The 23,438-nt window shown below is 46.1% G+C and overlaps 2 protein-coding genes across 2 annotated transcripts in view; both read right to left on the bottom strand.

Annotated features, from left to right (window-relative positions):
* The window catches only part of LOC141121632 (uncharacterized), a 125,427-nt gene that overhangs the window by 56,975 nt on the left and 45,014 nt on the right, over positions 1-23,438 (bottom strand). The gene's annotated exons all lie outside the window — the stretch shown is intronic.
* On the bottom strand, positions 1,188-22,972 carry LOC141121587 (uncharacterized). The gene is made up of 8 exons (XM_073611224.1): positions 22,880-22,972; positions 8,448-8,669; positions 8,219-8,360; positions 3,438-3,994; positions 3,163-3,357; positions 2,876-3,082; positions 2,615-2,756; positions 1,188-2,320 (listed from the first exon to the last, which is right to left on the bottom strand). The coding sequence occupies exons 1-8, from the start codon at positions 22,964-22,966 to the stop codon at positions 1,548-1,550; spliced, it is 2,325 nt and encodes a 774-aa protein (XP_073467325.1). The 5' UTR covers positions 22,967-22,972; the 3' UTR covers positions 1,188-1,547.

Here is a 23,438-nt window from a genome sequence, read left to right as displayed (position 1 = left end):
CTTGGTCTACATGTTCACGGTTGCGAGCCGGAGCTAGCATCCAGCCCTTCCTTTTTGGTGGATTGTTATCCTCACCTGGAGCAGCGATCTGTCTCATTTCTCTTGTAGACACAGCTGGAGCCCCTGGTCTCTGTACAGGCTCAGCAAAGGCAACACAATCTGAGCAGCACAGCTTCCTCTAAGTCTCTAGATTTGCCCAGGAAAACAGTCCTGTGTCGCTCCTCATCTGTGTGTAGGGATTTTGGCTCCTGTAGTTCTTGCAGCCATTAACTTCCATTATACAGTGCGCCTTAAAAACTACATTTCCAATGATGCTCTGCGGCACAGCAAGTGTCATCCTATGGTGTTCTCATTGGCTCTGACCCACCTGCCCTCTTTTTTGGCCCTTCATTGCTGCCTGGGTAGATGTAGGTTGGAGAGGAGGAAGAACAAGCCGGGGATTTTAAACAGATCCTGCTCTTGTCAGCGGCAGTGGGAGAGGGGAGAGAAGCATTCCCTCTATATATAGAGGAGGATAGGGTGAGCGGAGGATCTGCACACAGCCCTGTTTACTGTTCATAGTGGCAGAGGAAAGGAGTCCACACACAGCCGGCAGCAGCACCCGGCTACAAAGGACTATGATATGAGTTATCTGTATGAAACCACCCCTGATATAGTAAGCTAAGGGGGGATATTCAAATATTTTCTTGGGCGATTGTGGCAAGCATTCGTCCAGCCGTGACAAATTCTGATTGCATTTTGTTAAACACAGCGATTTCCTATGATCGCCAGCTTCATCTACTGGCCATAACGAGGCATTATTTGCAAAATATCTCGATAAGGCTCCATATACACTAGCAGCTTCCTAAGCGCAACTCCTTAAAAGCCTATGTATCCATGTACACATAGGCTTTGAGGATCGTTTAGGAGCTGCTCCCCTAACCTCCCTCTCCTGAACGCTGAAGAATCGCGTTCATGATAGGAGCGTTTTGACCGCTGGCCGCAAAATGCGCAACATTGTGTGCGATTTTGCTACGTTTAGTGCTTTCCCGCTGCTGGAGATCAAGGTAGTTCAAGTGTACATGAAGCCTAAGGAAAAAATAGTTCAATACCGCATTATGGCCACTACAAGCAGCCAATGATTGTAGGAAATACCTGCAGGAAATAAAATAAGACCAACACTTGTCACGTCTTAATGAATGCATTTGTTCTTTTTTTTTTTCAAATATAGACCTCTAAGTCTCTACACCACAAAATTCATCCAATGAAAGGTAATGACTCCATTTTTATTTTTCTACTGCTATCAATGGCCAACACGGTACAACACTTCATCCATGTCTTTGGTGATCTCTGATCTCCTTATGAACTGTTTCTTACATGATGAAGATCAGCCATGGAGTATATCTGAGGTGTATATCAGGGTGTGCTTCTTCCCCACATGAGAGCTGTGATGTCCAGCAACATTCATATAGAAGACATTTCCCGCACTCAAGGCACTAATACACCTCGAGGGTTGTGTGGGATCCCTGATGTACAGGAGGACAGGACTTCAGTGAGGAACAATTCCCTCACTCAGAACAGGAATGCGTCTTCTCCCTCATATGAGATCTCTGATGTCTGGAAAGATGCGAGTTCCTTGAAAAACATTTCCCGCACTCAGGACAGGAAAATGGCTTCTCCCCCGTGTGCAATCTTTGATGTCTGTAAAGATGTGAGTTTCTTGAAAAACATTTCCCGCAATCAGGACAGGAATACGGCTTTTCCCCCGTGTGAGACATTTGATGCGTGTCAAGTTGTAATTTTTGTACAAAACTTTTCCCACACTCAAGACACGAATACGGCTTCTCACCTGTGTGTAATCTCTGATGTGTGTAAAGCGTGGACTTCTGTGAAAAACATTTCCCACAATGAGGACAAGGAAATGGCTTCTCCCCTGTGTGAGATCTCTGATGTGTGACAAGTTCTGAGTTCTTTACAAAACATTTCCCGCACCAAGGACAGGAAAATGGTGTTTTCCCTGTGTGAGATCTCCGATGTATGAAAAAATGGGACTTCTTTGAAAAACATTTTCCGCACTCTAGACAATTATATGGCTTGTCATCTGTGTGAGATATTTCATGCACATTAAGTTTGGATTTAGAGGGGAAACACTTCCCGCACTCAGTACAAAAAAACCTCTCATCTGTTGGAAGGACGGCACCGCCCCTCACAGTCTGAGGTTCCTCAGGATAAGAGGAATACGATGGTCCATCTACACTGTGTGGTGCCGGATGGACATTTGAGGTAGCCGGGTTTTCTCCTGGACTATAATCTGAAGTTTTCTTCATCTTCCGTCCATGTACTAAAATAGAGATAAAAAGATTATTACAAGACATGAGCAGATTGGTTCCCCTAAACCAGGACTCCGCCCACATCAGGCAGCTTCGTCTCTGAAGATCTTACAATTCCACCCTCAAGGTAACTAGTAAATAGGTCCTCTGATCTCCTACCAGCTTCTTTGTCACAAATACATGAGGAACACAGCTCAGGAAAGTGACCAGGGTATTACAGGCTGATATCACTGAGTCCTTGACCTATTCTGGACAAATCAGTGAGCAGTATGGGTGGAGGAATGTATTTAGTGTTAATGACCCACCTGTGCTGATCTCTGTAGAAGTGTCCTCCTCTATAAATGTCCCCGTTATTCCATCCTCCTCCATAGACTGCTGATCATCCCTCACATACGTCTCTTCTTCTTCTGTGTTGCTCTCAACTTTTATATCTATCAGATCTTCACCCTAAACCAAAAGAATGAGAGAAAATATCATCTGTAAAATATAAGTTATGATGTGACATCCGAAAAAAAGCAACTCATTGTCTCTACCAGTCCATCTTCTAGATGCTCTGTCCCACCAACCTTGTAATGGTGAGGGATGGTGTGATCTTCCTGTGTGGAATCCGGGGAATACAGAGGACGGGTAGCACTCTCTGGTGGGTTCCTGGTATTAGGAGACTTCATCATATCCTTGTGTCCTTCTGAAAACTCCCCCATCACTCCATATGCCTCATCCTCCTCTTTGTACTCTTCTTTGACAACAATATTATAATCCTGCAGGTCTCCACTCTGAAAATTTGGTAAAACATTCATTGTATCAAACACATTTGTGTATAAATCACAGTTACCAATGATTTGTATGAATTTACCTGATGATGGTGAGGGATGGTGTGATCTTCCTGTGTGGAATCCCGGGAATAGCGAGGACGGGAACATCTCTCTGGTGGGTTTCTGCTACCTGATGGCTCTTTAATGATGTTCTTGGGTCCATCAGAAAGCTGCTTCATCGCTCCATACTCATCCTTGTCTTTAACAACAATATTATAATTCCTGAGGTTTCCACCCTAAATGTATAATAAAACATGTATTGTAATAAATACACTTGTGTATAAATCTAAACAATCAGTGATTGTTACTCATCTACCTGATAATTGTGAGTGTGCAATCTCTGATGTCTGCAAAGATGTGATTTCCTCGAATAACATTTCCCGCACTCAGGACAGGAAAACGGCTTCTCCCCCGTGTGAGATCTCTGATGTATAACAAGTTCTGATTTCTGTACAAAACATTTGCTGCACCAAGGACAGGAAAATGGCTTCTCCCCTGTGTGCAATCTCTGATGTGTGGTAAGATGGGACTTCTTTGAAAAACATTTCCCGCATTCAGCACAGCAATATGGCTTCTCCCCTGTGTGAGATCTTTTATGCATGTTAAGATTAGATTTAACTTGGAAAAACTTCCCGCACTCAGTACAGGAAAACCTCTTATCTGTTGGAAGGACGGCACCGTCCCTCACAGTCTGAGGTTCCTTAGGATAAGAGGAATACGATGGACCATCTACACTGTGTGGTGCCGGATGGACATTTGAGGTAGTCGGGTTTTCTCCTGGACTATACTGTGTGATGTCCTCATCTTCTACTTCACAGTCCGGAGACAAAGTGAGACAATCCTCTGAGGTTTTCCTCATCTCCCGTCCATCTACTAAAATAGAAATAAAAAGATTATTACTAGACATGAGCAGATTGGTTCCCCTAAACCAGGACTCCGCCCACATCAGGCAGCTTTGTCTCTGAAGATCTTACAATTTCACCCTCAAGGTAACTAGTAAATGGGTCCTCTGATCTCCTACCATTTCTTTACTCATGGACCTTAGTGAGGAAACAACGGGAACTGTCTTTTATAGGAGAAGAAGGAATAGGTTCTTGGAATTTTCAAGATGCCAAATATCAATAACACATAATCTGTTAAAAGCAACAATTAACTCTTGGTGGGTAGACAGTAGAGAGCAGAAGTCAGGATTATTTAGCCCACAACTTATTTAATAAGATACAACGGTTAGATTGATGTGGTGTGAGGACTAGGTAATGTAATAAGAGATATTGTATTTCATGAAGGGGTCAGGAGTATGCAACGTTGTTTTGCTTTGGTTTAAGTTACTTTGTGCTATAAGCAAGGAAGCTCAGACCTCTGCAGTGAATAAATGTGCTTTTACTAAACAAAAAGGCTTTACATGCTTTTAACTATTACAATTACAGGAATACAAGATTATCAGATACCAAGCTACCTACTTCCTAGCAAATAAGCAGCCCATGGTCTGTAAACGGTAGAAATACGCTTAAAAGTTACTTAACTCTGGCTACAGTGGGTTTCCGATCTCCACAGCCAACGAGGGCCCAGACTTAATCTATAAGCAGTTGCTGGAGATGAGGCAAAAGTATCTTAAAAAAGGTATAGTTTCTACTGGCTAGCACAGACCTTCCTTGGTGTTTATTGAGTGCTCAGGTCAGCTTATGCCTGACAACTTTCTATTTGGAAAGCTTATCATCCCCACATGGGTGTGGCCCCTTTCCCAAATACTGCTTGTCAATTAGAGAAACATTCTCCAATTAGACCTCAAGATGGCACTGTGGTATCATACATGCCATAGGTTGTATTTCAGAAAAGCCAAGCTATTGTTTTCCACAGTTACAGAACAATAGACTGATCCAACTGTTAACCAAAATGCAACAATGGTATCTAATGCCTCGTTTCCACTGAGCGGATTGGTTCGGTTCGGTACGGTACGCTATTTTGGGTGTTTCCATTATGAAAGCGGCCCATACAACTGAACCGAACCGTTCCATTCAGGGTCCTGCTTCAGATGTGGGGCCATAGAAAATGGAACGGTTCGGTTAGGGCGGAGCGACGATACATTACACTGATTGGTGGACGTGTGACGCCATGACGGCATTTTTTCTAAACCCACGTATGGCCCCTGTCGGTCCGACTTGCAGTGGAAACGCTCGCCTGAATAGGCCAGACCATTCTAGGCCTTCCAAACCGATCCGACACGAACCGATCCGCTCGGTGGAAACGAGGCATAAGTTCCCATCGATTGAGGACAGCCTGTGTAATGGTTACCAAGGCATTTGTTTGTTTGTTTGAAACGTATCCCCTCAAACCATCTTGATGTCTGTTTCTAAGTCTTCTCAAGTCTGAGGAAAATATCATAATATATATATATATATATATATATATATATATATATATATATATATATATATATATATATATATATATATACACACACACTCCACATTTTGCCATGTTACAACCAAAAAAGTAAATGGATTTTATTGGGATTTTATGTGATAGACCAACACAAAGTGGCACATAATTGTGAGGGAAAATGATAAATGGTTTTAATTTTTTTTTTACATTTGTATTCAGCCCCCTTTACTCTAACTAAAATATAGTGGAAGCAATTGCCTTCAGAAGTCACTTAATTTGTAAATAAGAGTCCACCTGTGTGTAATTTAAACTCAGTATAGATACAGATGTTCTGTGAAGCCCTCAGAGGTTTGTTAGAGAACCTTAGTGAACAAACAGCATCATGAAGGCCAAGGAACACACCAGGCAGGTCAGGGATAACGTTGTGGAGAAGTTTAAAGCAGGGTTAGGTTATAAAAAAAGAGCTAAAACACAACACAAGCAATGGGTTCTATATAAAATAGTCGACAGCAGCGACAAACATCCATAGACCAATCGTCGCATCAGGTGTTGTCACCGTAACCAAAAAAGTCAGTTGGAGGTGAGCATCACCTGAGAGGCAAGGGGTTACTTTGGCAACAAAATGGTCTTAGTAGGATAATATAAAAGGATACAAAATGTATTAATTTTACGCAAGTGAAAAATATATGCTCAATATTACAAAAAAAAATTGCAGCTTCACAGTATGGTTTAATCAACAAAAGCACCACAGAGGTGCAGTGGGACACAACTAACAAAAAACACAGGACACAAACACATTTTGTTACTGGTCGTCCGGACGCCAGGTGGCTATTAGACATGTGCAATTCGTTTTGTTACGAATTTGTTTTTTTAACGAATTTTGACAAATTCTTTGATTCGGAAATATCCGAATTAACAAAAACCCGTTTAACGAATTTTTCAGAATATTCGAAAATTCGGAAAACCAAAAATCTGAAATAACTAACTAATAATAACTTAACTATTACTAACTATTAAATTATAGGTATTGGAATTTCCTTTCAAATTTGGCTGTTAGTGAACGTAACAAATTTATCCGAAGTTACAAATTATCCGAAATAACGAATGGAACGTAACGAATTAATAATAATAAACAGTAATATTATTAAAAACGTTTTATCTTTTTTATTATTATTACTTATTATTCCTTTGTTCCGTTCCATTTGTTTTATCTTTATTATTATTATTTATTATTCATTTGTTCAGTTCCATTTGTTTAGATACGGCATTCGTTATTTCAGATAATTCGTAACTTCGGATAAATTTGTATTCGTTATGTTCACTAACAGCCAAATTTGAAAGGAAATTCCAATACCTATAATTTAATAGTTACTTATTTTTAGTTTTTTATTTTCGAATCTACGAATTGTGATCATAACGAAAGACCCAAAAAATGAAAAAAAAAAAAACCCAAAAACGAATGAAACGAAAACTAACACATTTTTCAGCAGTGCACATGTCTAGTGGTTATATACAAAGATGATGTCGAGCAAAAATTTGTTTGTATTAAATAACCTCATTAGAAACCTCATATAGGTATAAAAGGACATCCAATATGTATATAGTCACTAGGGATATGAGCTCAGGGGTGACCCTATCCTGTATATGGCAGCAAGTGTAGCACCGATAATTCCAACATATTCAGGGGACAGGAGAAAGACTAGTCTCTCTAATTGATCAATAACACGAAGGGCTGATTCCCTTCAGCTCAGTAATGTCATGAATCCAGGATGGTATTACTGGTGCTCTGGTCAGATGAGACAAAAATGGAACCTTTTGGCCTAAAAGCAAAATGCTATGTGTGGCAGAAAACGAACACTACACATCACCCTGAACACACAATACCCACTGTGAAACATGGTGGTGGCAGCAACATATTGTGGGGATGCTTTTCTTCAGCAGGGACAGGGAAGCTGGTCAGAGTTGATGGGAAGATGGATGGAGCCAAATACAGGGCAATCTTAGAAGAAAACCTGTTAGAGTCTGCAAAATACTTGAGACTGGGGCGGAGGTTCACCTTCCAGCAGGACAACGACCCTAAACATACAGCCAGAGCTACAATGGAATAGTTTGGATCAAAGCATATTCATGTGTTAGAATGTCCCAGTCAAAGTTCAGACCTAAATCCAATTGAGAATCCGTGGAAAGACTTGAAAATTGCTGTTCACAGACCCTCTCCATCCAATCTGACAGAGCTTGAGCTATTTTGCAAAGAATGTGAAAAAAATTTCACTCTCTAGATGTGCAAAGCTGGTAGAGACATCCCCAAAATACTTGCAGCTGTAATTGCAGAGAAAGGTTGTTGTACAAAGTATTGACTCCGGGGGTCTGAATACAAAATGTGCGCCACACTTTTCACATATTTATTTGTAAAAAATGTGAAAAAACATTTTTTCATTTTCCTTCCACTTCACAATTATGTGCCACTTTGTGTTGGTCTATCATATAAAATCCCAATAAAATACATTTACGTTCTTGGTTGTAAGATTACAAAATGTGGAAAATTTCAAGGGGTGGGAATACTTTTTCAAGGCACTGTATTTATCAAACGCAAAACAAATGTATAACAAAGTATAGAATGCAGGAGTAAGGACCATGTAATGTAAAACATGGTACACTCTGGACCAATCAGTGAGCAGTATGGGTGGAGGAATGTATTTAGTGTTAATGACCCACCTGTGCTGATCTCTGTAGGAGTGTCCTCCTCTATAATTGTCCTCATTATTCCATCCTCCTCCATAGACTGCTGATCATCCCTCACATACCTCTCTTCTTCTTCTGCTTGTACATTAACTTTTATAGCTATCGGACTTTCACCCTAAACCAAGAGAATGATAGAAAATATAGTCTGTAAAATATAAAATCCACACACCGTCACATGTTCTAGATGCTCCATCCCACCAACCTTGTAATTGTGAGGGATGGTGTGATCTTCCTGTGTGGAATCCCGGGAATACAGAGGACGGGGACATCTCTTTCGTGGGTTTCTGTTTCTTGATGGCTCCATTATGACGTCCTTGTAGAGAGCCTTGTGTCCTTCAGAAATATCCTTCATCACACCATGCTCATCATCCTCCTCTTTCAACTCTTCTTTACCAAGAATAATATAATCCCCAACGTCTCCACTCTGTATGCATAATAAAACATTAAATGTAACAAACGTGCTGGAGTATAAATCCTAAAGTACCGTATATGTAAACCCTCACCTTCTAAAACAACCCATTCAGTTTAAAATAGAAATGAAAGGCAAAACATTTGTATATATTGTGGCATTGGCAGAATATACTCATGTGGTAGGTATTTTTCTAAATAGTTGTGCCAGATCCAACTGTGTTTTAGGGCATGGCAGCCCATTTTTATTAAATAAAACGGAAAGTTCACATAAACATCAGTTGCTCCCACGGGGGTTCTCACATCAACATAAACAGTCAACTGAAAATACTAAGGCACCTGGCTCTCTTGTTAGCAGTACCGCTGCTCTAACCAGTCCCTCTGACTGTATTGTCCACCTCTCGTGGTTCGCTTGACTCTCTTAGCGTTTAGTCGCAGTGCCCTGCTGCACAGCCCATTCCTGGCCTCTGGATAGGGGCTCTACTGAACTCCTGACAGGAGCCCATCTGACTCCTGAAATTAAATCTCATGTCTTCTGGCAGAGGCACCTCTGACCCCTGGGTGAGAACCTCGGTTTTGGATACCTGGCCGGGGCAACTCTGATCCTTGGGGGAGACCCTCTGTCTCTGGACTCCTGGTTGGGGCTCCTCTGACCCCTGAATGCGACCATCTGTCTCCAACTGGGAGCCGTCTCCAAACTGGGAGCTTTCCTCAAGCTTGAATATGTAATGACCCTGCACACCTGTGCACTCCAAGCTTCAGGCCCCCCAATCCGGGTCTACAAAATCCAGAGAAAACCAAAAACACAGCTTTCTCCGCTCACAAACGATAGCCTGGAACTTTAACATTAACCCTCAACGCGAATCCTGTGTCATTTTCGCCTACATTTTCACAGTGGCAGGGCCTCACACTGTCACATACTCACCCCCCCTTTGTTTCCAACCGGAGGGCAGGAGATCCAAGCTCCTCACTTTGACATCTGTGTCAGCGACCACCTAACTCACCTGCTTTTTGCCTGCTGTTACCTTCCTTCTCACCTTTAAAAGGGGAACACTAAACGACAGGACCTAATTAATTAGACTTTCCCCAAGTCTTCTTTCTAAGGTGCTTCCACAAGCACTTATTCTGAGACTTTACCATGGCCCTACACAGCCTTTTATCAACCTTCCTACTTTTCAGCCTTGTGGTCCTAAAGATATTTTCATTTTCTTGGTGTATTCTGGCTTTTCTGCTGCCTTTCCCCAATTTCCTGTCCTGAAGCTGCAGGAAACCTCCTGTGCTTAACCCAGAGCCACTTACCTTCTCATTTGCACCAACTTCAACCACTCTTGGGCTCATTGAAAGGGTTCCTTAACCCTTTTGTGGTTACCTTCGGCAACCAAAACCTCATTTACAATACCATCCATAGTGATTCACACATTCCTGTGTTGCGAAGTTTGCCACACAGATTGCGGTGATCTTTCCTCAAAAGTGGGAGCAGATACCTGTATTTGACAGGTATCCGCTCCCCCCTCCCCCCTAAAAGGTGCCAAATGTGGCACAGGAGGGGGGGAGGAATGTAATCCGCGGAAGTTCCATTTCTGGGTAGAACTCCGCTTTAATACTGCCTGCACTACCTGGCTTCACTGATTGGTACTCCGCAGTACCACTTTGTCATCTGTGGTGGAGACACAGATGTACATCACATGTGTTTTTCACCGATTCCAACATTTCCAGTAATACAGGTATATAGTATCTGCCATCTCTATAAACCCCACGTCTAAGCTGGAGTCTTTTATGGGAACTCTTCCCCTACAAGCGACATGGAGAGGCTCATTCACTGAGGCTCAAGAGGCAGAGACATTTAAAGAGACCTCCACCTCTCTGGAGGTAACTGACATCACAGCCTGGTGCTCCCTTAGAGCGCTGTCTGATGCAGATCTCAAATACATCCCCTCTCTTTCAGCAACAGTGAGCCATTCCGTCATTATCAGTAACACTGTCCTTCTGACACTAAACATTACTCATCTATTGGGCTTTGGATAAAACTCCAGCCATGCACATGCTCTTATCCGGTCCTTCTGACTGGAAGTGGTTAACTTCTGCAGCAGCCAACGCGCCCTTGACCACTCACTGCTCTGCAGACCCTCAATTTGGCACAGCAGATGTCACATCCCCCCCACTGTTACACATAAATGCTTCCTTCAATAATGCCACCAACTTTATGGTCAGACTATCCCAGTCTATCCTGTCTGAGCTCCAGTCACTATTACAATGCAGCTCAGCTCCATCTACCCAAGGAGACATAAACAGACAGAGTGGCTTGGAAGCAGACACCTTGCACCAGTCATTATAAACCACATCAGACTGTGATAGAACATGTCCTACAATTTGAGCTGTCCTGGACAACCGCCGACACCAACACACAGAGACCTTGTGAGATTTCCAGGGACAACTCTGCAGTACTGCCAGTGGTTGCCATGGGAGATATCCCACCTTCATCATCAACAGTAATACATTTTCCATAATCATGTAGCACAATCTCCCTAAGGGCCACTGGATTTTTGGATTCTCCCTTATGCACGAGCAGACTTTTCGACCGGACTGGTCCGACGGTCTATCCGGCGGACTTTCCGAACAAACGGACTTGCCTACACACAATCACACCAAAGTCAGACGGATTCGTATGTGATGACGTACATCCAGACTAAAATAAGGAAGTTGACAGCCAATAGCTGCCCTAGCGTCGGTTTTCGTCCGTCGGACTAGCATACAGACGAGCGGATTTTTGGTCCGGACCCGAGTGCGTCGGAAAGATTTGAAACATGTTCCAAATCTAAAGTCCGTCAGATTTTCGACCGAAAAAGTCCACTGCAGGTCCGTTGAAGCCCACACACGGTCGAATTGTCCGTCGGATCAGTCCGGTCGAAAAGTCCGCTCGTGTGTATGCGGCATTACTCACACAGCCAGGCAACAGGAAGTTTCCGGCATTTGCACAAGAAACTTCAAGAACCAGTCCAGGGTGTTTTGTTTTTTTGGTTTATTGGTAATGAATGTGGATAGGTAGGGGAAAGCATGGGATGCCCAGAACTGTAACTTGAATACAAACTGAGGACTTGATACTGTCTCTAGCTGCTAAAAGTCACTGAGTTATCCTCCAGTATGATTGACGGATCAGCTCAACTGGTAGAAAAAAAAAAAGTTCTAGTGCAGATGCTGCTTCCGTGGAAAATGCTAACACACTTGTCTGTTGCTCAAATCCCCAAGCAACAGGTGTAGGGTGGCTTTACAGGCTTTAAAAGGAGAAGTCCAGCCAAATCTCGTTTGGCTGGGCTTCTCCTATGGATCACAAGATTGCTGTTCGTTTTGCACTCCTGTGACCCATTTTCAGCAGGGAGCAGGCTGAAGTCCGCTCTCTGCTGACGTCACAGGAATCAGTCCAGGCACCTTGTCATCACGACAATAAAGTCTGGATCCGCCAGGTGCCTGGACTGATACCCGTCTCAGCCGGCCGCTCCCTGCCCCTCCACAGCTCAGCGCTCCAGTGAGCGTGGAGGGAGCAATGCGGAAAGATGCTGATTGACAGACAGCAGCTCTTTGCTCTGGGAGCTGAGAGAACCGAGCCATCGGCGGTGTTCGATTGCTCGGTTCTCAGTGCAGAGGTGCTGGGGGACAAATGTAGAAAAAATGATCTGCACTCCCGTTGTTGCTCTTAAAATTTCTTAATTTTATTGAATAGCCACAGTGAACGCTGATTAAATCAGTTGACGCATTTCAGCCTATAAGGCCTTAGTCATAACTGTTTGGACTAAGGCCTTATAGGCTGAAATGCGTCAACTGATTTAATCAGCGTTTGTTCACTGTGGCTATTCAAAAAAATGAAGAAATTTTAAGAGCAACAACTGGAGTGTGTATCATTTTTTCTACATTACTCTACTCAGCCAGCGACTATGGATCGAGCACCTGGGAGCTCTGCTATCTATGTGGTGTATGGGTAGTAGCACTGACTTTTCTGTTTATATGCTGGGGGACAAATGCAGCATCAGACTGATGCTGCATCCACCTAGGTAAGTATGATTCTGGAAAAACAAAACAAAACATACTTCTCTTTTAATTGGCACCAAGCTGTCCCTTTGCAGTGAGCAAGCAGGGTATTGCACCTTGCTGCTGCTCCTCCTCGTTCAGGCTTTGGGGTGTAGAGTTTGAAGCTACTCACTCAGTCCCTTTGATGAATCCTGAAGCTCAAGTGACTGCTGCACAGACCTCATGCTGAACAGGTTCCAATCTTGGCTTTCCAATGGGCTTCAGCTATGCCTAGCTGAGGCTGAAAAGGTGGGAGGGGGGCTTTAGCTGCTTTTGGTCTCTTTCTCTCTTTCTGGTTCTCTTGCTCTGTCTTGTGCCCAGGGACAGAGCCCCCCCAGCACAGGGGTCCCCTCCAGGCCACTGGACTCTGCTTCCCAAATGGCAAGGTTCCAGGATATTTATGGCCTGTCTCCCCGCTTTCTGGGCTTTACCTACCCAGGGACTGGAGGAGACTCCATAAATATTCAGGCTTTTTTTTTTTTTTAACAGAAAAGTTTACTAGACAATTCAGCATTACAATACAATCATTTTACAGGAGTACAGCAGCATACATTTCAGAGGCAACAATAAATCAATATCCTAAAGGGAGCGTTTCCTCCTATCTAGCATCATCTAGCCCAGGTGTGTCAAATCCCTACCTATCTTTAGTAAGTATTCCTATCCATCATCACTGTGTCGCTTTATATACCCTTAGACATAGCAGTTAGATAAGAACGAATGGGGTGGGGGAGGGGAGAAGGGGGGGGGGGCAGCGGAGAACAGGTTATCTGTCGGTGCACAAGAGAGGACCTAAGAGATTAGCCACAAGCATCTATCCATGTGGACCATACCTTATCAAATTTCCCCGGGCATTGTCTGCTTTCATATGAAAGTCTGTACAGGGGCAACATCGAGTTAACTGAGCTCTGCCAAGAGGCCTGAGTGGGGGGGCTCCACTGACTTCCATTTTAGCAGTATTTCCTGTCTGGCGTAGTACAGGGAGAAGGTCAAACATAGTTTTCAATATCTATCCCCTTCTACATCTTCCATATGGCTTAGTAGTAGAACCTGAGGATCCAGCTGCAACCCTTGTCCCACATATCTCACTCGGTGTGGCGGCTACAGCCGACCCAATACAGTCGGAGTTCAGGACAGGACCAGACCATGTGCCAGAACGTACCTATCTCTTGGTTGCATCTTTGACAATTCGAGTCACGTTGAGGGTAAATTTGGGCCAATTTCTGTGGGGTGTAATAGGCCCTGTGGAGAAACTTAAGTTGTACAAATCTGTCTTTAGCTGCAATCATGGATGGAAAAAACGTGGAAAAGGCACTACTCCAATTCTTCCTCACCTAGGGACAGAATATCCGCCCTCCATTTAATCCAGGATTTAGTCAGTTTGGTGGCATAAGCAACCGTAAGGTATAAGTACAGGGAGGAGAGAGGCTTCCCCATCACGCTGGAGGTCAGGAGGCGCTCAATAGAGTCTGACTCAAGGATCAAAGGTTCAGTAAATTGAGCCCAAAAAAAATGTCGCAACTGCCAGTATCTGAACTCAAAAGAGGCAGGTATTGAGTAGAGTCGTCTTAGTTCCTGAAAAGACATGAGTCTGCCGTTGAGCATTATGCGTTTCAATGTGGTGATCCCCTTTTTGCCCACATAGAGGGGTCCGGGATACTATTTAACCACTTCCAGCCCAAGGCCGTCATATGACGTCCTTGACTTTCAGTGGGAATATCTGAATGATGCCTGCAGCTACAGACATCATTCAGATATCCTCGTTTTCAGCCGGCAATTCTGTGCACCAAAAGAATGATAATAGCGGGAGTACCCGGAGAAAGACTCGACCTCCGCCGGATGACGAGCATAGAGATTTATGGTTACCAGATGGTCACCAGTCACCTCTATGACCGTCGGAGGCCTGGACGCGGTGTTATGACGTCACGTCCAGGCCGGTAAGCAAAGCCACGATCGCGGCTGGTAAGCATGAGATCGTGAATTTATTTTTTCAATCTCATGCTTTACAGCTGCAGGAGAGATGCGGGATCTTTTTTGACCCCCGCATCTCTCCATAAAAAGGACCTGTCACGCACCATTCCTATTACAAGGGATGTTTACATTGTACTGACCCGCTCTTGTTCTGTCTCTGTCACTCTAGACCACAGTTTTTGTCCTTATCCTGTCGCAGAAGGCTGACATCTAGCTGGACAGCCTCAATTTTAGCCGTTAGCATTGACTGACATGTGGCTATGGCCGCCATTACCTCCACCAGCCAAGGCAGCCGGGGTTCAGCCGACTCCATCAGGGCCGTTTGGGGGGCCTTGTGTGAGCTGCGTTTGACGCGGATCGCCACGTGGGCAGAGAAGAGTAACGGCGGCTCCTCGGCAATCGTTGGGAAACTAAGCCTTTTTCCCTTGCCGGCACATGCGCCTGATGATCTGCGCCTCATCCAGGTGTTGCAGGGATGATAATTAGGATATTGCGCCCTCAGGATCCGGGTAATAGCCAGAAGCCCAGCGGAGCTCGAGCAGAAAGCAGCCGCTCACATCGCCATCTTGGACATGCCCCCAAATATTCAGGCTTAGTCTTGCTTCCTCCACCCTCTAAATTCTAGAGCTATATAGCAGGTTCCAGAAGCCAGGGGAAGGTAACAGAGACCCAGCCCTTGGAGCCAGATAACACTAAACAAATTAACCCCAGCTCCTCTGCTTACAGAGAAGCCCAGCTAAGTTTTCCTACCGAGGGTGCTACAATCATCAACATCACCGACTTTTACAGCCTGCCTTAGCGTGGGCCTGTGGGATATTTATCGCATCACTTTTCACCTTATGAGAAACACTCTCACCAGTCGGGTGCAGCTACACAGTTGTCTTGGGAAACCTCAAGCTAAGACACCATTACTAGTTTTACTCCCAATTCACCGACTGAAGCCTGCTGTCAGCTGACGTCACAGAGCCGGTAAAGGCTCGGGAAAGATCATGACCATAGGGTCGGTATCTACCCACATGCCTGGACCTGCACCAGCCTCTTAGCGAGCCGCTGGGAGCCTGAGCCGGCCACTCCCGCCCAGCACTCCAGTGAGCGACAGGGGCAGAGCAGAGAGTGGTGACTGACAGTCAGCAGTAAGGATGAGCTCAGGGGTGTTCGCAAACCGCACGTGCAGAGCCCGCCAGGAAGTCGGCATTGCAGAGGCAGTGAGACATTTCTCTGCAGCCGCGGACTGAGAAAATGTCTCACTGCTTATGATAGGCGATGTGCAGTGCCGATTTCCTGGCGGGCTCTGCAGGTGCGGTTGCAAAAACGCCTGAGCCCATCCTTAGTCACAGGCTTTCTGCTCAGGGAGCTGTAAGAAACGAGCGATTGGCAGTGTTTGATCGCTCGGTTCTAAGTGTTAGAGCTGGCTACTTAGGTAAGTAGGATACTACAAAAAAAAAAAAAAAAAATACTTCTCTTTTAACCACTTTGGCTCCGGAAGGTTTACCCTCCTTAAATGCCTAGGCCATTTTTTACAATACGGCGCTGCGTTATTTTAACTGACAATTGCATGGTCCTGCTGTTTATTTTTTGCGCTATAAACAAAAAAGAAAAAAAAAAAAAAGAAGACAATTTGGAAAAAATATATATATATATTTTTTATTTTCTGGTATAATAAGGACATACATTTTATTTGGGTACAGCATCACAGGACATCGCAAAATTGTCCTGGGCTGCGACGATTAATCCATAATAATCAATAGTGACAATCGTTGTTGAGAGAGAGAAAGAGAGAGAGAGACAGCTGTAATATAAGGTAGCGGCGCTGCGGCTGTATACAACAATACTAGTACAAACATTGTGATGACAAGTGCCCCTTGACTTGATCATAAGTATCTCTGGGGGTGTTTTAGTGCCCCATCATTGGTGTTCCGGGAGGTGGGTGGAATAGTGCCCCATCATTGGTTTTCCTGGGGTGGAAATAGTGCCCCATTGGTGTTGTTGGGGGGGGGGGGGGGATAGTGCCCCATTGGTGTTGCTGGAAGGAGGGGGGAAATAGTGCCCCACTGGTGTTCCTTGGAGGGGGGTAATAGTGTTCCCGGGAGGAACAGTGCCCCATCATCGGTGTTCCCGGGAGGAATAGTGCCCCATAAATGTAATTATTACTTTAAAAAAATGAGAAAATTGCATATTACTTTTTTTTATTTAATGACTTTATCCGATTAATCAAATCGATTATGAAAATAATCATTAGTTGCAGCCCTAATCCATATCCAGTAAAAAAAAATGTAAAAAAAATCTAATGTATTAATCAATTTAGGCCAGGGCTTGACAAATTTGCTTGGAATCTAAGAGCCAGCTTTTTTTTTTTTAAACGACCAACAAAGCTTTATTTTCAATATAAACAATAACCAATCCTAAATTTACACAGAAAGACCGCCCTGCTAGCAGCCAAATAGCGCCGATAAATCAATGGTAAAGCGGCGCTAAAAATAACGCCGCTTTACTGCCGACGCCCCCCCGCGGCTTGGTGTGAAAGGGCTCTAAGGGTCTGATCAGGTCCACCTGAAAAACCTGACAGGCGAACCTGATCAGTTTTTCAGGCGGACCTATTAACCACTTAAGGACCAGCCTCGTTTTGGATTTTAGGTGTTTACATGTTTAAAACAGGTTTTTCTGCTAGAAAATTACTTAGAACCCCCAAACAATATATATGGTTTTTCTTCTAACACCCTAGAGAATACAATGGCGGTCATTGTAATACTTTTTTTTGCACCGTATTTGCGCAGCGGTCTTATAAGCGCACTTTTTTTGGAAAAAATTCACTTTTTTGAATAAAAAAATAAAACTACAGTAAAGTTATCACAATTTTTTTTTATATTGTGAAATATAATGTTATGCCAAGTAAATTGATACCCAACATGTCATGCTTGAAAATTGCGCCCGCTCGTGGAATGGCGTCAAACTTTTACCCTCAAAAATCTCCATAGGCGACGTTTAAAAAATTCTACAGGTTGCATATTTTGCGCTACAGAGGAGGTCTAGGGCTAGAATTATTGCTCTCGCTCTACCGGTCGCTGTGATACCTCACATGTGTGGTTTGACCACCGTTTTCATATGCGGGCGCTACTCGCGTATGCGTTCGCTTCTGCGCGCGAGCTCGTCGGGACAGGGGGGTTTTAAAATTTTTTTTTTTTATTTTTATTATTTATTTTAAAATATTTTATTTATTTTTACACTGTTTAAAAAAAAAAAAAAATTGTGTCACTTTTATTCCTATTACAAGGAATGTAAACATCCCTTGTAATAGAAAAAAGCATGACAGGTCCTCTTAAATATGAGATCTGGGGTCAAAAAGACCTCAGATCTCATATTTACACTAAAATGCAATAAAAAAAAAAAAAAAAAAAAGTCATTTAGAAAAATTACATTTGAAAAAATATGCCTTTAAGAGGCGTGGACGGAAGTGACGTTTTGACATCGCTTCCGCCCAGCAGTATCATGGAGACGAGTGAGCGCCATCTTGGCCTCACTTGTCTCCAGACACACCAGGCAGAAGGACGCGATCGCCTCCGCCGCTACCGACGGCTCCGGTAAGCAGCGGAGGGCACCGGATCGCGGCGGGAGGGGGGGGGCCCCCTCTCCCGCCACCGATAAAAGTGATCTCGCGGCGAATCCGCCGCAGGGACCACTTTTATCTGAAAGCCGGCCGCCGCACGAAAATGGGGATACCGGGGTTATGGCAGCTAGGGAAGTGGTTAAGAAAGGGGCCAAGCAGGGAGATGACAAATAAATTCATTTTAATTAAGAAAAAAATAAACAGTTTTTACTTAAAAAATAAATAAATAAATAAAAGAAGCTATTACGAAAAAAAAAAAAAAAGGCTATCCCCACACTCACCATTCGGCAAAAGGCACCAGATGACGCCCGCAATCACTTCCTTCTCTTCTCCACTTTGGAAAGGAGATGGGCGGGCAGTGAAAACAGGCAGGGGAAGCTCCATTAGCATTGCTGGTGGTGTTGTCATACCAACGGCCACCACAAGATGGCGCCAGATTCCAGAAGGACTGCAGAAGGCCTGCAAAGCCGCGGCCTCAATTACCGGCCGGCGCGGCCCAACGCGATCGCACGGGGGGGGGCGGTTGGGGGGTGGGATCCGCACGGAGACAGGATACCCCCAGCTGTGCCGCCCCAGGCGCCAGGTCGCTAATTCTAGTCGCAAATGCGACCTGGCGCTCGGGGTTTGTCGAGCCCTGATTTAGGCCAATATGTATTCTCCTACATATTTTTGGTAAAAAAAAAAAATATTACCAATAAGCGTATATTGAGTGATTTGCACAAAAGTTATGGGATATATTTATGGAATTTTTATTTATTTGTTTTACTAGTAATGGCGGCGATCAGCTATTTTAAGGGGGACTGCGACATTGTGGCAGACAAATCGGACTGACACTTTTTGGGGACCAGCGATACCAATACAGTGATCAATGCTCAAAAAACGCACTGTCACTGTACTAATGTCACTGGCAGGGAAAGGGTTAACATCATGGGGCGATCAAAGGGTTAAATGTGCTCCTAGGGAGTGCTTACCAACTGTGTGGGGGATGCTTTGACTGGGTGAAGACAGAGATTCAGGTTTCTGCTTAGCAGAAATATAAGATCTCCATCTTCCCCTCTCACAGAACGGTGGTCTGCCTTGTTTACATAGGCAGACCGCCATTCTGCCTCTCCTGAGAACAATTGCGGGGTACTGGCGAACATTGGGTCTGCCGGACCCGCTGATTGGCTCCCGCTGTGTCCAATCGCAGCAAGAGCGTGTTGCCGGCAGGGCGCACGCACGCCCCAGACCCAGTGCACAAAATCACGTACAGGTACGTGATTTCGTGCAGGAAGGCCGCCTTGCAGCAGTATATCTGCGTGGGGAGATCCAGAAGAGGTTAAGGTAATATGACTGCTTTCTGCTTTCCCAGTCCGCAACCCACCTTTGCATCCCCTGTCCACATCTCACATCTGTGTCCCTGTCCGCGCCTCACCTTTGCATCCCCGTCCCCCCTTTGCGTGCCCAACCGTGGCTCAACTTTGCGTCCCCATCCGCAGATCACCTCTCCGTCCGCAGATCACCTCCACATCCACAGATCACCTTTGCGTTTCCCGGTCCGCAGATCAACTCTATGTCCCCGTCCGCAGGTCACCTCCGCGTCCCCGTCCGCAGATCACCTCCGCGTCCCCGTCCGCAGGTCACCTCCGCGTCCCCGTCCGCAGTTCACCTCCGTGTCCCCGTCTGCAGATCACCTCCGCGTCCCCGTCCGCAGATCACCTCCGCGTCCCCGTCCGCAGATCACCTCCGCGTCCCCGTCCGCAGATCACCTCCGCGTCCCCGTCCGCAGATCACCTCTACGTCCCCAGATCACCTCTACGTCCCCAGATCACCCCTACGTCCCCAGATCACCCCTACGTCCGCAGATCACCCCTACGTCCCCGTCCGCAGATCACCCCTACGTCCCCGTCCGCAGATCACCCCTACGTCCCCGTCCGCAGATCACCCCTACGTCCCCGTCCGCAGATCACCCCTACGTCCCCGTCCGCAGATCACCCCTACGTCCCCGTCCGCAGATCACCCCTACGTCCCCGTCCGCAGATCACCCCTACGTCCCCGTCCGCAGATCACCCCTACGTCCCCGTCCGCAGATCACCCCTACGTCCCCGTCCGCAGATCACCCCTACGTCTCCGTCCATATTCCACGTCTATCAGTTCCACATCTTACTTCTGCACACCATTTTATCCACATCTTTCACCTCAGCAACCAGCCCCCCCATCCACAGCTCTCTCTTTTGCACCTACCTCCCCTCTTCCTCCACTGCTGTCACCTCTACACCCAGCCCCCACCCACCCACAGCTGTCACCCCTGCACCTATACCCATTCCCTATAGGGATGCACCTAATGGGTTTTTTGGTGCCAAAACCGATACCGAAAATAAATCTTCCTTGATCCCGAAAACCGAAACCAAAAGTGACTGTTTTTAAAAATATTTTTATACAGGAGATGGTCAGAGACTGCAGACATAGTGCAGGAGATGGTCAAAGACTGAGGACATGTTACAGGAGATGGTCAGAGACTGGGGACATGGTACAGGAGATGGTCAGAGACTGGGGACATGGTACAGGAGATGGTCAGAGACTGGGGACATGGTACAGGAGATGGTCAGCGACTGCAGACATGATACAAGAGATCAATGCAGCCTCACCAGTGCCACTGTTCCCCATTGTAGCCAGTGTTCCCAATTGCAGCCAGCCAGGGTTCCCCATTGCAGCCAGCATCCCCCATTGCAGCCAGCCAGTGTCTCCCATTGCAGCCAGCCAGTGTTCCCCATTGCAGCCAGCCAGTGTTCCCCATTGCAGCCAGCCAGTGTCCCTATTGCAGCCAGTGTCCCCCATTGCAGCCAGTGTCCCCCACTGCAGCCAGTGTCCTCCATTGCAGCCAGCCAGTGTCCTCCATTGCAGCCAGCCAGTGTCCCCCACTGCAGCCAGTGTCACCCATTGCAGCCAACCAGTGTCCCCCTTTGCAGCCAACCAGTGTCCCCCTTTGCAGCCAGTGTCCCCCATTGCAGCCAGTGTCCCCCACTGCAGCCAGTGTCCTCCATTGCAGCCAGCCAGTGTCCTCCATTGCAGCCAGCCAGTGTCCCCCACTGCAGCCAGTGTCACCCATTGCAGCCAACCAGTGTCCCCCTTTGCAGCCAACCAGTGTCCCCCTTTGCAGCCAGTGTCCCCCACTGCAGCCAGCCTGTGCAGGGGAAGATAGGAGAGCCGCCGCCGCCTGGTTGATTAGAGCGCCGGAACAATCACAGCTTTCATTTCAATAGCTGTGTGTTCCCCGCAGCGCGCCGTCACATACAGCCCCTCCCCCTTGTCCAGGGAACTTTGATAGACAGATCACCCATCCAATCCTGGGCCGGGTGATCTGTCTATCAAAGTTCCCCGTACAAGGGGGAGGGGCTGTATGTGACGGCGCGCTGCGGGGAACACACAGCTATTGAAATGAAAGCTGTGATGTTCCGGGTGCACTAATCAACCAGGCGGCGGCTGCTCTCCTATCTTCTGCGCTATAGGAAGCCCCGGTGATAGGCGGCACCAGGGGCGGAGCCCCGCCCCCATTTTCGGCTCCATTATCGGCCGTTTTTCTCTTTCGGCGAATTGCCCTACAGGCCATTTTCGGCCGATATGTTTTCGGCGGCCGAAATTTCGGTGCATCCCTAATTCCCAATACACAGTTGTCACCTTTGCACCCAGCTCCAACCATATACATATCTGACCTCTGAACTCAGCAGACCCCCTTCCCTCCTACCCACATTTCTTCCTTCTGTGCCCAGTACCTTCTAACCACAGCTCTCTATTTTGGTGCTGTATCCTCCTAGGACTCACCACCTGTCTACCTTTGTAGCAGATGACACCGCTCTATTGGGTACAGCACACTCACTGCTCTGTCTCTCTCACACAGCAGCAGGGCCGGCGTTCTGTCAAAACAGCTAACTCATCGAAACCTCCAACCACGTCACTTCCAGTGACTCTCCAGCATCAGTAATTGGACATTTTCGACGAGTTGGCTGTTTTGACACAACACCGCCAGCGTATACACTCCGGTACGCAACGAGTTGGCTTTTTTTGATAGAACGGCGGCTAAGGAAGAAAAAAGTTTGTGTCGCCTTGGAGGCGGCCATGTTGTTGGTTACTAGCGGGCGGACCAACAATGTCCACTCGTTATATTGTCTACAGGAGTGTGTACGCTGCCGGTGTTGTGTCAAAACAGCCAACTCGTCGAAATGTCCAATTACCATGGCTGGAGAGTCACAGGAAGTGACGTGGTTGGAGATTTCGACAAGTTGACTGTTTTGACAGAACACCGGCAGGCGGTGTCGGCTCCCAGTCCAGAGATCTGGGGCACATGTCCTGGGTGCCGGCACTTGCAATTCCCCCGTCTCAGGGGAGCTCTGCAGTGAGGTAATTAGCAGAAGCCTTACTCCAAAATGAGGAGAATGTTCCGGCCCTGTAAGTGGGGAAATGTTCTGCCCCTGAAGGGGTTAATCTAGGTGTCCACACTATATATGTGTGCATCATCATCTGCTGGAGATAAAAGACATCACAGTGACTATGGAGGAAGAGGACGGACATGACGGGGGGTTACTGGGTGTAAATAGAAAATAAGATCTTATTACCTCCTCTAATGCCACTTCCAGCAACGTCTCTTCTCTACTTTCTCCCGAGTCACCTCTCACCCGGAACTTCCTGTCTGTACCTGACATCACTTCCTGTCTGTCTTCCATAGAGATCTCCTGTCTGGGTAGAAGTGAGATCACCACCTTGTGGAGCTCAGAGGAACTGCAGACCCAAAAAACAGCCTTGTGCTGTGTGTGTATGGGGTCATCTCCACTTCCACCGAGGGGGATAGAAATATATTACTGCCTAGTCCAGCCTTTCTCAGCCAGGGTTCCTCCAAAGGTTTCTAGGGGTTCCTTGAGCAATGAACAATTTCTGTCTCTCAGTTACAACTGACATCAATGAACTACTTAAAGCGAAGTTCCACCCAAATGTGGAACGTAAGCACTCCTTGCCCCCTTACATGTCACATTTGGCATGTCATTTTTTTGGGGGGGGGAGTGGGTGCTTCGTTTTGAGTGGGGCTTCCTGTCCCACTTCCCGCTTCCACCTATGGGCCACCTAGACGACTCCTCCACTCCCCCCTAGGCAGCCCCTCACTCTAGGAAATCTTATGGG

The sequence above is a fragment of the Aquarana catesbeiana genome, unplaced genomic scaffold (assembly GCF_042186555.1).
Source record: "Aquarana catesbeiana isolate 2022-GZ unplaced genomic scaffold, ASM4218655v1 unanchor226, whole genome shotgun sequence".
Classification (NCBI taxonomy): Eukaryota; Metazoa; Chordata; class Amphibia; order Anura; family Ranidae; genus Aquarana; species Aquarana catesbeiana.
Note: the sequence above shows the minus strand (reverse complement) of the source record. Positions and strands in the feature narration are given on the sequence as shown.

Excerpts from the sequence above, each read along its gene's own strand:
- LOC141121587 (XM_073611224.1), bottom strand. The coding sequence starts at position 22,966 with ATGTCAGGTACAGACAGGAAGTTCCGGGTGAGAGGTGACTCGGGAGAA. Across the intron at positions 8,670-22,879 it reads TGGAAGTGGCATTAGAGGAG|AGTGGAGACGTTGGGGATTA; the intron begins GTAATAAGATCT and ends TTATGCATACAG. Across the intron at positions 2,321-2,614 it reads TTCTACAGAGATCAGCACAG|TACATGGACGGAAGATGAAG; the intron begins GTGGGTCATTAA and ends TCTCTATTTTAG.